Source organism: Ctenopharyngodon idella, chromosome 2 (assembly GCF_019924925.1).
Source record: "Ctenopharyngodon idella isolate HZGC_01 chromosome 2, HZGC01, whole genome shotgun sequence".
NCBI lineage: Eukaryota > Metazoa > Chordata > Actinopteri > Cypriniformes > Xenocyprididae > Ctenopharyngodon > Ctenopharyngodon idella.
This window is the reverse complement of record NC_067221.1, coordinates 24,873,320-24,886,738: the sequence shown is the minus strand read 5'-3', so window position 1 is coordinate 24,886,738 and position 13,419 is coordinate 24,873,320. Positions and strand designations below refer to the sequence as shown.

The window sequence follows — 13,419 nt, the reverse complement described above, 5'->3', positions numbered from 1 at the left end:
TTCAAGATGGTTCTGTCATATTCCAAAACACATTTGCCAGTTTATGCTGGATTTTCCATCAGGGGAAAATTTTGCACTAAACATTTCATCTAAGAATGCCCTGATGCACTGCAGTGCCACTGGATTCTGGCTATTACAAAATTGCATTGTTGCACTTCATAACGGGCAAACTTATCAATTGCATTCTTGCAGAAAATGATATTTTAACAATTGCACAGCCTCTGATCAAAATGGCAAAACCACTGAATTAATCAATAACAGTAATAATGACATTAATAAAACATATATATATATATATATATATATATATATATATATATATATATATCATATTTATAAACATAAAACGATTTGTGCGTTCAGATTGTTAGGATGGCAAATCGTTTGGTGAATACCAATAGACAACACTTGAGCTATGAAACAGGTGGGATTTTGGGGGGTTTCATTGCAATAAAATACAGTGGAGGTTATATGTTTCTATAGCGGATCTGTAGACTGCAGCAGAGGCTTCGGGTGGGGGCTGTAGTCTTAAAAAGCATCCAGCACTGACCTGGTCGCCGGCGAACAGGTCTTTTCTTGCCGCTGCAGAAGCGGACTTTACTGAAGACCCCCAGGAAATGTCGCTCGCAGAGAGAGCGAGGGTCTTTGCTGGGACTGGGGCGTCGTTTGGAGGCAGAGACCCGATCGCTGTTGGATTCCCGCGCCTGGCGTTTCTGTCGGATCAAAGAACTGGCGATCGCGGCCATCTCGAGTATTCAATAAAACGAGCTAGTGCAGCTGTTAACGCAATAACTGGTAATAATGAATAGAACGATACTTAATTTCCCTCGAAAATTCAGCCAGATCTCATTCCGATTTCCTGCGAAAAATCCAGAGTATCATGTGAATTAGGAATGAAATCTCATCCTCTTCTCAGACGATCTACTCAGACACCTGTGAGTTTCACATAAGATTATATAAAGCACATTTTCCGTTCTCCATCTTAGATGCAAAAAAAATATAGATAAATTAAAAAGACGTCCTATGTGAACATGGATAACCTGTCACGCAGGTATTCCAGGTGCCGAGGACAGCAGACGCGTAATTCCTCCTCCAAGCGACTGCTACATGATTCACATGTCTAGTTCATTCCAGATAACTTTGCATGAATCCTGATAATAAATGGAGCCCATGGCACAAGAACGCACGTTCTCAGACACTATAGTGATATATGAGTGACGCGTATACAACTTCACTGAAACTCTGAGCTCTCAAAATTATTTTACAGCTCTTCATAGTTCTTCTGGTCGAGTTCATTGCATGTTCTTCACGTCGAAATTTCTTATTCTGCTCAAAATCATTTGTAATTTAAAGGTCAAGTGTCCAGCACAACGAGAACAGTGCGAATCCTCGCGAAGCCATTTGAGGGAATGTTATGTGCATGTGATACAGTGAATGGGGTGTGATAGTCTCTCTCTCTCTCTCTCTCTCTCTCTCTCTCTCTCTCAACGCAATCATACGTGATTGAGGTTTGGATGAGGAATTCACGGGGTAAACGAGCGCTAGCAAGTGGAAGAGATAAAATAATAATAATAATAATAATAATAATAATAATAATAAAGGAGGATTGTCCAACAGATGGTTACCCTGGTTCATTATTTATTTTTTGAAATGTGGCACATCCCGTGACAGAGAACTATTTAAATTCAAATTCTGCTTGTCCATCTGTTTATTATTCCGACTGAAAGACACACTAATGATACAGATCGTCCTCCTGTTTGCCACTGCTGTAATTGCTCAGTGTATTTGGTGTGTATAATGTGGCAGCCCATAATATTAAGGTCTGGCTGATCCAATCTATTAACCGACCACTTGGCAATCACTTTTTCACGAGTATGTAATTTTCATCAATTAACTGTTGCACAAAAATGTCCTACTACATTTCCAAACTGCAATCCTGTCTGAATATATATATATATATATATATATATATATATGCCTGGGACATATATTTTTGCTGATGTGAGCCCCCATATTTTTCCTGATGTGAGCCGTGAGCTCCAGTCCACTACAATTTGGAGAGGTTAAGGCCCGGGTATACATCATTTCCGCATAACCGACGCGCTGCGAGGATAATAAAATATTAGTTGGGTCAATATCACTGTAGGGTGCCTTTTGGTGTCCTGTACATAAATAACTCATTTGCCATGATAAATTAACATAAACATGACTATCAAATGGGTGTGTGATATAAGGCTAAGTTTTTATATTCATAACAAAAGCATTACTTGGCTCTTTAGGTACATTTTCTAGATTTTGTTTAGCTTTGTATAAGAGGATGCGTGTTATTTTTGCTATGTCCCATGCACTGCTCTTTAAATTGGAATGAGAGTAAAATATTGTCAAATCATGAATTTTAAAAATTTAGTTTTCCTATTAATATTTTTTATTAATAGAGTATATGAGATTACTCAACTTGAGTGTACTGATCATTTGGTAATAAAAACAATATTTTTATTTAATAAAAAAGATGAGTTGTTTCATGTCCCTTGAATGGTTGTCCACCCTGTCATATTGGGGAATCGTCCCTTTAAGAAAAGGCCATCCCCTTTAGTGACATCATGACAACAGATTTTTTGTCTCTTCAGTGGTGGGAATTTCAATGGCTGAAGTGAGTAAGTTGGTGACTTTCCAATTGACAAATTTTCTTCATTTGAGTTTGCATACTTGTTTTGCCAAAGCTTAACATGTTGTCGGCATAAAATATGCCGGAAGTGATTAGAATACAATGTTTTCAAAATATTTTAAATATACCAAATTCTCTTCAACAACCAAACTAGGTATTTAGCTAGTCACAGTTTGTTGTAAGCTAATATGTTAATTGAAGCTCAAAATGTCCACCCTGTCGTTGACCCAAAATGTCCACCCTGTCGGCCACTTAAGACTCGATAGGGTGGACATACACATGACAGGGTGGAAACAGCATTCATTTGTAGTTAATATTGCAATTTATAGAAATTAAATATTGTAATTTATAGAACTATCTGCTGTAGATAATATTTTGTAATTTATAAATGATTTATTGTTTGTGTTTTTGTTATTGTTTGTGAATGTATATCTAGATTTCTTTTCAGAAGTGTGTTTCTCTCTGTTTATGATATGGTGTTTACATGAGGTTTTTAGTTAAAGCTGCAGTCCGTAAGTTTTGCCTCGTTGTCACCATCTCTGTTTGAACCCTGAAATTGCTGTCATTTGTGGAATTATCATCTTTACGCGGGTTGTGCATCGGCACGGCTCCCTTAGCGAGGAAGAATCTAATGTTTTGAGGTGTATATGTGGGTTGTCTATCAATGCACCAGTTGTCAACGATGATTGTCATTTTGAACTTGTTGGATTACAAACCAGCATCAAAATGACAAGTTTAATTACATTCCAGCTGCTGTAAGAAGAGGCTACACACAATCTACCGCCTGCTGCATCCACGCACATGCAATATAGCCAATATAACCCGGAACTCCTGTATGTATACAGACGTAACGTAATGACTAACGGCGGAAGCTCGAATTTCCCGTGTAAACCTACCAGTACCACTCAAATTATAAAACATTATTGCAAGCTTACCGTTGTGAATCGGGCTAAGGTGAGGAGATAGTTTTGAACATTCATATTGATTCAATACAGGTATGTACCTGCTCAAAATTGATTTTGGATAATTCTTAACCAAAAAAAGTTACAGACTGCAGCTTTAAGATGTATTGAATCAATATGAATTAAATCAAAGTAAACTAAATTGAATAAGCGGCGGGGGCTTTAATAAATAGAAGTTGAATAAATGTTTCATTGTCATATTTTGTCATGCTTTGTGTGTTCTGCTTTATGTGTCCACCCCGTCATGTGCTGGTCCACCCTGTCATCTTGATATTTTAAAATAATATTTTAAATAATAATTCAATCATACCTATATAATCCAGTGTGTTCAATAGCTAGGTGTGGGGGCAATAACATGCAAACAAAAAACTGCATCCAAATATCACAGTTTTCTCAAAATAAGAAAAAATACATGTGCAAATTGTATGAGTTTCTTTAAAAACACATAATTTGCATAAAATCTTTTATGTATTTATAATTTGAAAGCAAACAAATAACCCTGTTTAGGAAAGGGATGTCATACCTTTCAGAAAATATAATTTGTGTCTTAATATTGCAATTAAAACATATTTAACAGTAATTTATATGTCCATGACAGGGTTTTAATTAAATATAATTAATTAAACCCAATATAAATAAAAAAAAAATATGTTGAAATAATTCAAATTGGTGGAATTAACAAATGAAGACCATAGATTCCAAACTTGGATAGTTACAGTAGGTCTGTCTGCTTACAATCTATCTTTAACATTTTAGCCTTTAAGTTTTCGTAAAAATAAATTTCCTCATGGAGAAAATAATATACTATGAAAACAGTTTCAGTTATGACTTTTTAATTTGATTTAGTCTAGTTAGTTTTGTATCCAATACAATGTGATTTTCGGAGATCGAGATCTGGCAGCAGCAGCACATTTTCCTGTTGGGCGAGCGATTCGCGCACAGCTTACCCTGCGCCCTAAATCCTGCATAGGCCAGAAAACCAATGAGCGCGACAGTGATGAAGATATGTAACAACATAGGCTCCAAAGCTGCCGTAAGATCAGCTTACCCGGAAGTCTCCGTTACTGACAGATTTCAAGAAAATTACTATGGTTTCGCAAATAAATATATGACGGACAGTTGCTTATGCATTCCCAACATTTTATCATGTAAGCTTTATGATATAACTCAAACAAAGGAATTTATAGTGTTAATATTAATTGCTGAGTCCACGAATGGCTTGGGTATGCAGAGCATTCGCAGTTTATATGGACCGCACGCCACACACACACACACAGATATATATATGTAGCCCCTCTACCCAGGTCCTTTTCGCCCTGCAATGCGCGGGCCTCAAACCTGGGTCTCCGGCGTGGGAGTCGGACGCTCTAATGAGGAGGCTAAAGGCTGCAACCCCTAGTGTCAGTCGCTAGAGCATCTCTTGAGATCAGAGGAGTGAGGTTTACTCGCACAGCAACTACTAGCTGGCCTCCGTTACATATACAGTATCTCACAGAAGTGAGTATACCCCTCACATTTTTGTAAATATTTTATTATATCTTTTCATGTGACAACACTGAAGAAATGACACTTTGCTACAATGTAAAGTAGTGAGTGTACAGCTTGTATAACAGTGTAAATTTGCTGTCCCCTTAAAATAACTCAACACACCGCTGGCCACAAAAGTGAGTACACCCCTAAGTGAAAATGTCCAAATTGGGCCCAATTAGCCATTTTCTCTCCCCAGTGTCATGTGACTCGTTAGTGTTACAAGGTCTCAGGTGTGAATGGGGAGCAGATGTGTTAAATTTGGTGTTATCGCTCTCACTCTCTCATACTGGTCACTGGAAGTTCAACATTGCACCTCATGGCAAAGAACTCTCAGAGGATCTGAAAAAAAGAATTGTTGCTCTACATAAAGATGGCATAGGCTATAAGAAGATTGCCAAGACCCTGAAACTGAGCTGCAGCACGGTGGCCAAGACCATACAGCGGTTTAACAGGACAGGTTCCACTCAGAACAGGCCTCGCCATGGTCGACTAAAGAAGTTGAGTGCACGTGCTCAGTGTCATATCCACAGGTTGTGTTTGGGAAATAGACGTATGCTGTCAGCACTGCTGCAGAGGTTGAAGGGGTGGGGGGTCAGCTTGTCAGTGCTCAGACCATACGCCGCACACTGCATCAAATTGGCCTGCATGGCTGTCGTCCCAGAAGGAAGCCTCTTCTAAAGATGATGCACAAGAAAGCCCGCAAACAGATTGCTGAAGACAAGCAGACTAAGGACATGGATTACTGGAACCATGTCCTGTGGTCTGATGAGACCAAGATAAACTTATTTGGTTCAGATGGTGTCAAGCGTGTGTGGCGGCAACCAGGTGAGGAGTACAAAGACAAGTGTATCTTGCCTACAGTCAAGCATGGTGGTGGGAGTGTCATGGTCTGGGGCTGCATGAGTGCTGCCGGCACTATGGAGCTACAGTTCATTGAGGGAACCATGAATGCCAACATGTACTGTGACATACTGAAGCAGAGCATGATCCCCTCCCTTCGGAGACTGGGCCGCAGGGCAGTATTCCAACATGATAACAACCCCAAACACACCTACAAGACGACAACTGCCTTGCTAAAGAATCTGAGGGTAAAGGTGATGGATTAAACCCTATTGAGCATCTGTGGGGCATCCTCAAACGGAAGGTGGAGGAGCGCAAGGTCTCCAACATCCACCAGCTCTGTGATGTCGTCATGGAGGAGTGGAACAGGACTCCAGTGGCAACCTGTGAAGCTCTGGTGAACTCCATGCCCAAGAGGGTTAAGGCAGTGCTGGAAAACAATGGTGGCCACAGCAAATATTGACACTTTGGGCCCAATTCGGACATTTTCACTTAGGGGTGTACTCACTTTTGTGGCCAGCGATTTAGACATTAATGGCTGTGTGTTGAGTTATTTTGAGGGGACAGCAAATTTACACTGTTATACAAGCTGTACACTCACTACTTTACATTGTAGCAAAGTGTCATTTCTTCAGTGTTGTCACATGAAAAGATATAATAAAATATTTACAAAAATGTGAGGGGTGTACTCACTTCTGTGAGATACTGTATATATATATATATATATATATATATGTGTGTGTGTGTGTGTGTGTGTGTAACGGAGTTTAAATAATGTTAGTTAAATTCACGCATAAATTAGGAAAACTCGCCACTGGTTGTTGCGTTTGTGCACATGATATTGCGGGGTGGATCTATGTCATCAGCAGAAGAGTCTAATATCTCATCTTGCTGACTTCTCATGCAACTTCGATGCACTCTATTCTAACCAGCCTTTTGGTTGTGTCCTAGGACCAGTAAAGCAACCTTGAGTGACCATCCACCTGATCTCAGTGCAAATTACTCCATCCAACATACAGTCACATTGGTGCCGTGACCCAGATGGGAGTGAGGTTTAGGGGGGTGAGTGTAATGGAGGCCAGCTAGTAGTTGCTGTGCAAGTAAACCTCACTCCTCTGATCACAAGAGATGCTGTAGCAACTGACACTAGAGGTTATAGCCTTTAGCCTCCTTGATAGAGTGTCTGACTCCCACACCGGAGACCCAGGTTCGAGGCCTGTGCAGAGTGGGTTGAGTAGGACCTGGGTAGAGGGATTATATATATATATATATATATATATATATATATATATATATATATATATATATATATATATACGTGCCTGGAATGTAGCCAGCTTACTTTGTGCAGCTTACTGATTACCCTCTCATATGAATACCCTCTTAAACCCAGTTCTTTAAAAGAACTTAGCCCTTCTGTGAGACACTGTGAGACTATAGTGTTTGATTAGATGTATGTATTTAAATCATGACAACCCTTGGGATAGATTTAAACAGCATTTATTGATAAGAATGTAATGCTTAGTGTTGGTTGACTAGACCTGCTACACTGCTGCTGATGCATGAGTGAAGGCTACTGTCAAAACATGCACATAATTACAGTGAAAAGAATGTGAGCTGCAGCAAGGAAAGTAGGAAGAACCCCCTATCACATCTAGCCAGGTAGTGCTGGGTAGGGTGGAGGGCTCCACACAGTATTTTTTTATTTATTTTTTTTATAAATCATATGTAAATTCATGTCCCAGTTACACTTAATGTTGTCACATTTTCCTAGTTAAACTTTACATCTAAGAGAGAGAGAGAGAGATAATCCAAATACAATTCTGTTTTGTAGTTTTTATTAACTATGGTAAATAATGTTATATTTATTAAAACCAAGTATAAATCTCATCAAGTCATCAACATTTATTTTAAAATAATAAAGGCAGTAACAATTTAAACAACATTTTTTTTGTGTGTGAACTGATGTTCAGCTGTTCTAGTTTTAATACAGTAAAGGCAGTAACAATTTAAACAATATTTTTTTTTTGTGAACTGATGTTCAGCTGTTCTAGTTGTTTACTTACTTTTTAATTAGTCTTCCCATTAGTGCCATCATTTTGTTAATTCAGAATGATTCGCGAACGTGGAACGTGCACAAAAACAAAAGGCAGGATTTATCACTCGAACCAATCTTATCCATTCATAACCATATCCAATCATAGCGCGATGGAGGAATCGCCTCCTCTCACATTACTTTCCCCCATTCATTCCCAATTACCCCCCCCCCAGCAAATCTACTGCATGCTTTAGGACAGGGTTCCTCAAATCTTGCCCTGGAGAGCTCTTGAAATGGGGACTTTTGGAGTTTAGCTCCAACCCTGATCAAACACACCTGAGCAAGCTAATCAAGGTCTTCAGGATCACTAGAAAATCACAGATAGGTGAGTTTGATCAGGGTTTGAACTAAAGTCTGCAGGGCAGTGGCCCTCCGGAACCAAATATGAGGAAAAATGCTTTAGGGGGTATGTTAAAACTTAATGGGCTCCCTACTTTACTTGCATCAGCATGACTGCCAATGGGCTCAACTCCTGCTGTACCTTTACCTGCTGGTGTTGGATCGTGTTACTTTAGAAAAACAAATGATTTATGCACTTTTTAATGTCACATTTTGTAGTACTGATGTAGAAACACTGATGCAGAAATATGTAAAGGTTATACTGCTGCAGAATTCTAGTAACAAGTTACCACTGCTGCAGAGATGTTCTACATCAAAAATGAATGTAATAACACAACACCTCCCCTTTAGAGATACAGTCAGATCTAACTATTGCAGTTGATCATACAAAACATGCAGAGCAGTGGGTCCTTAGTACCACTATTAAGAACCACTATTCTACAGCACTGGGTTTTAGACGGTATTCATGGTGGGGCAAGCAGAGAAGGGAGGGCTGGGGGGTTTCATGTCCTCTTGTAGGGGTACACGCTGGTTTCTGACACTGCAAAAGCTGAGTGGGTGGATCGGGTGGATCACATGGCTCTGACACAAAAAGCCTCTTGCCTCTTGCAGCATTAAAGATTCACTCTGCTTTGGAAGTGTGCTCTTTCATCCTCTTCCAAATTTAATGTGGGACTAAGAATTCACTTCCAGCCATCTCCTTGCAACAACATGGGCTTAATACAATGCTATTCAAGTATAGACAGCACTTTAATGTGCTCCATTTTATTGGTACTTTGTCTAAATTACCAATTCCTCAAATACCATGGATGGAGAATCAGGTAACAAAATTAGAAGATGGGATAGATAAGACTTGTGTAATATAAATTACCATAAATTACTGCTTAATGTAATGGAAGCAAGTCATGGATGAGAAGATTTACAACGGTATTGTTGTCACATATATTATTTACAAGTACCTCTATTTCAGAGGTCTGAACGAATGACACACAACATTTTGTTTTCATTAATCTCTGACACAAAAGCAGCTCTTGAGACAGAATGGTATATGACATTTGTCACAATACCTGCTGTTTTATATTACCTCAGGAAAGGATGAGCTCCTCATGTGCAATTCTAGAAATATAAATATTCTGCCTAAAAATTCAACTAATATTGATTGTCAGCAAGTGTTAAGGACAGGTTTACTCAAGAGACCATGACAATGCACCTACAACCTAAATCCATTAGTGTTCTGCGAATTGTGCTCAGTTATATAACACTCACATCCCTATTTAAATATGAATATAATGAGTGTTGCCTCAAGCACTTTGCATGTGTTTCCATGTAAGTGCCTTTGCTGAAATGCAACAAACAATTTTTTTCCGGTTTGCAATATTTCTGATAAGTGGCAACTAAACTGAGATATAACCAACCACAACACTGAATACACAGAGATAATCAGGAATCGCTTAACTAAGGCACACAGTCCAATATGGGTATTACAGGTTGCCTTACATCACCAAAACTATTCCACATTCATACTCAGAGATACAAAGCATCAGTGTCCAAAATTGTTTAAAGACATCTTTCAAATAAATATTGCCACCTAGTGTTCACAGTATGAAAATGAACCAAGGCATCTCTCATCGACCTATCAGCTTTTACTGTGATGAGAGTGTGCTGTATTATGCACTTCCATTAGCTGAGCCAGCCTATGCATTTACACTATCAAACCATTTTATTCCTAATGCTTTTATGCCCACTGCATAAAATGTAAACATTAACACAATAATGCAGAGGGCACAGAGAAAGCAGTTCAATATGCTGTAATGTTTAAACAGTGTTAATCAAGTATATACTTGTATTGCACATTCACAAGAATGTCCTAAGCATAATAATAATAATAATAATAATAAATATAAATATAAAATAAGTATTTTGAACTCTTCCAAGATATGTGCAAACTCTAGAGAGGAGTGATAACTCTGTGCATGATGTCTCCTGAACATGCTCCTGAGAACTGCTGCCCTGGTTTCAAAACCCAGTTTAGTCACAGGGTCATATGCAATCAAAACCTGAGGAATGAGGCATCCCTGTGATGGAACACAAAGTGTTTCATTAGCACATTTTGCTCATCACATGCCACTGGCCAAGGAGAAGGTGAACCCTGAATATACCATATGTCTCACAGAACCATCAATTAGACAAAATGTCAGTGTTGCAAGATTCATATGAAATCGGTGCAGTAAGAGTGGATGCATGCTACACAAATGATCAAGAATATTGTTCTTTCCACTTTTGACCAGATGTGATATCTAATGCAGTCCAAAGGTTGGAAATTTAAATCTGAAAGCTTTATGATTTGGGAAAAGTGTAAAACAAAACGTATTATATAAAATGAATAATAAATAATTAATATTATTTATAATTACAGAATAATTAATTATTGAATTAATTAAATAATTATAATTAATTATTTTATAATTAATTATTTTGTAGGTAGCTAATCAAATAAGCACATTTGTGGCAATGATCATATGACCTCTTTTCTACAGATGGTCAGATGTTTTTGTTTCCACTGAAGCACACAGATGAACATTCTCAAATCATGCTGGGATAACATGATCATCAGGTTTTGCACAAATGTGTATTAAACCAAAAGAAGGTATTACATTAGAAAAATGCACAATAGGAGCATTGTCAACTCATTATCTGAGACTTTTGGAACTTTAAAGGCAAACTTACAGGAATAGTTAAAAGTATGTCGAAGATATGGTGGAGTCAAAAAACATATGTAACTATGGGTAAGTTTACACAACAACAATGTACTAAAACTTTTTTGTGTGTGTAGGGCTACAGACAAAACAATCCCCGTTCACATTGATCCGTAAAAATTACTAAAAACACTGTATTATGCTGCCAGGCCAGTAGTTAGCGATGTCACTTTGTAAAGATACACTACACATCTCATAATGCACATGATGTTTTCACAAATTCGTGTTTTTGTAGTTTACACAGTGATGTTAATAATTTATGTTCATGTGACCCAGGGTGACAAGTCTTCACAAATCTTTTTTTCATCTACAGTAGATATGGCGGGAGAGTTGGAGTTAATGTATAAACAGAATCATTTTTTTTGTTTTGTTGTGATACATTACACATATTTCTGTCATGCAAAGTCCTCACTGCAAGGGCTCTGCCCTTCGGAGTGAGTAGGGCATAGGGATGCTCACTTCCGATTGGAATTGATTCAGATTGTTTTGTTTTTTCAACAGTTAACATTTTACATTTGGAATTGGACTCTTTAACTCTGTTCTGTATGATTATTAGGGACAACAGGCAAGTATAGAGCAGTGATGTGCATACTTTTTCAGAACAAGGGCCCCTGAGTGGATAGAGCAATGGGGAAGAGACCTGTTGTAACATATTTGATAAAACTGTGCTGCTTAGTCCTGGCTTATTACGTGTATAGTACATACCAAAATACATTGCAAAGGCTTTAAAAAAAATAACTATGTACAGAGTCGCATAGCTTGTATTACATTTTAAATCATAATTTTACCTAAAACGGTCATGTTTGGTCTGTTTTTGAGTTTTGAGGGGTTTTTTTTCTCTGTTTCCTGATCTGTTTCCTTTGTTTGCATTTGTTTTCTTATTGACTTGATTGTTTGATTAGGACACTGCACCTGTTTATCATTTCGATGATTGCTTTGAGTTAGTACATACTGAGTGTTTTCTCAGTGAGTTTTTGTTCCGTATTTGTGCGTTTAAAGTTGATTGTTCTGTTCATGTTTTTTGTTCTGTTCAAGAGTGATTTGTGTGTTTCTGAGTGTGTTAATAAAGTATGCTGCTGTAAACAGATCCAGCTTTATTTTCTTTTCCTCATCGGCCAGCTATGGCAAAAACATTTTAATGTGGGAGGGACAAAGACACATTAAGTTGATCTTTAACTTATTAAATTTAACTTTTTTAAATTTATACTTGCTGAAGTTAATATAATACTGCATTTTAAACAAATATGTCATAAATATTTGTTAGTGAGGAAAATTGTTATATTTCATTAGATTGCATATTTACACTGAGTTCAGTGTTTCTGTTTCTTGTGCAGTTTGATTGGGTTTTTGATGCGAGTGAGATGAGCACTTGTTGCTTAAATTTACCATTGTCTAGCTTGCTTAAACGTTTGCAGTGCACATGTATTTTACTATAAGAGACATTACTGAAATATAATTTGTGCATTTAAAGATACCACTGTGTTAACAGATTAGCTGCAAAAAATAATGGCACATCATCTATTGACAGCCCTAATTTAAATATATACAATCATTCAAAGCAGAAAAAAATATATTTTATGTGTTGCAGCACAGCTGAATAGAACTGATTTTCTGTGCACAATTAAGTTGAATGGATAAACAGAAAAGGTGTATAGCAGAGGCTTGAGGCTTGTCAAGCCTAATGAAGTGAAGGATTACACAGCAGCAGCATAACATTGTTATGCACACTCTCTGTGGCTGCATACATATGCAAATGCTGTGTATAAACTGTGTATGATGTTTAATTCCCCATTTGTTTACAAGCAGTTAAAAAGTCCTCTCTCTAAAATAATTGACTCATTCTATAATGTCTTTCTAAAATTGTATTTCTTCTGTGGAACACAATGGAAGCTGCTGGACAGGATGACAGCCTCAGTGACCATTCACTTTCAGTACTTCATACAATGGAAGTGAATGTGAAAGTGAGACTATAAGGGTGTCATATACATTTGTCTTCGATGAAGGAAGAAAGATTTGGAATCAAATGAATTTTACAAATGGGCTGATTATGAAATACTCTCGTGAAACTTATAACACACGTTACATAAAATTATTACAAGGACGGGCCTCCTGATTTTCTGAAATGTGCAGTGAGAAGCACGGGCTACTCTCTGGAGGAGGTGAGCGTCAGCTGTGGCAGAGTTGGTAGCGATGCGGAATCGAGTCGATGTCCAGGGTGCTGAACGACGT

The 13,419-nt window shown here is 37.9% G+C and overlaps 1 protein-coding gene across 6 annotated transcripts in view; it reads right to left on the bottom strand.

Annotated features, from left to right (window-relative positions):
* The window catches only part of fgf12a (fibroblast growth factor 12a), a 202,770-nt gene that overhangs the window by 181,230 nt on the left and 8,121 nt on the right, over window positions 1–13,419 (bottom strand). For 2 of the 6 annotated variants that reach the window (XM_051877715.1, XM_051877736.1), the window contains exon 1: window positions 551–1,434. The exons of 3 other annotated variants lie outside the window; for them this stretch is intronic. In XM_051877715.1, coding sequence (XP_051733675.1) covers window positions 551–746 — 196 coding nt within the window. In that variant the 5' untranslated portion in view covers window positions 747–1,434. Of the gene's footprint in view, window positions 1–550; window positions 1,435–13,419 lie in introns of those variants that run through there. One more of the 6 variants, XM_051877705.1, reaches the window with a different exon arrangement.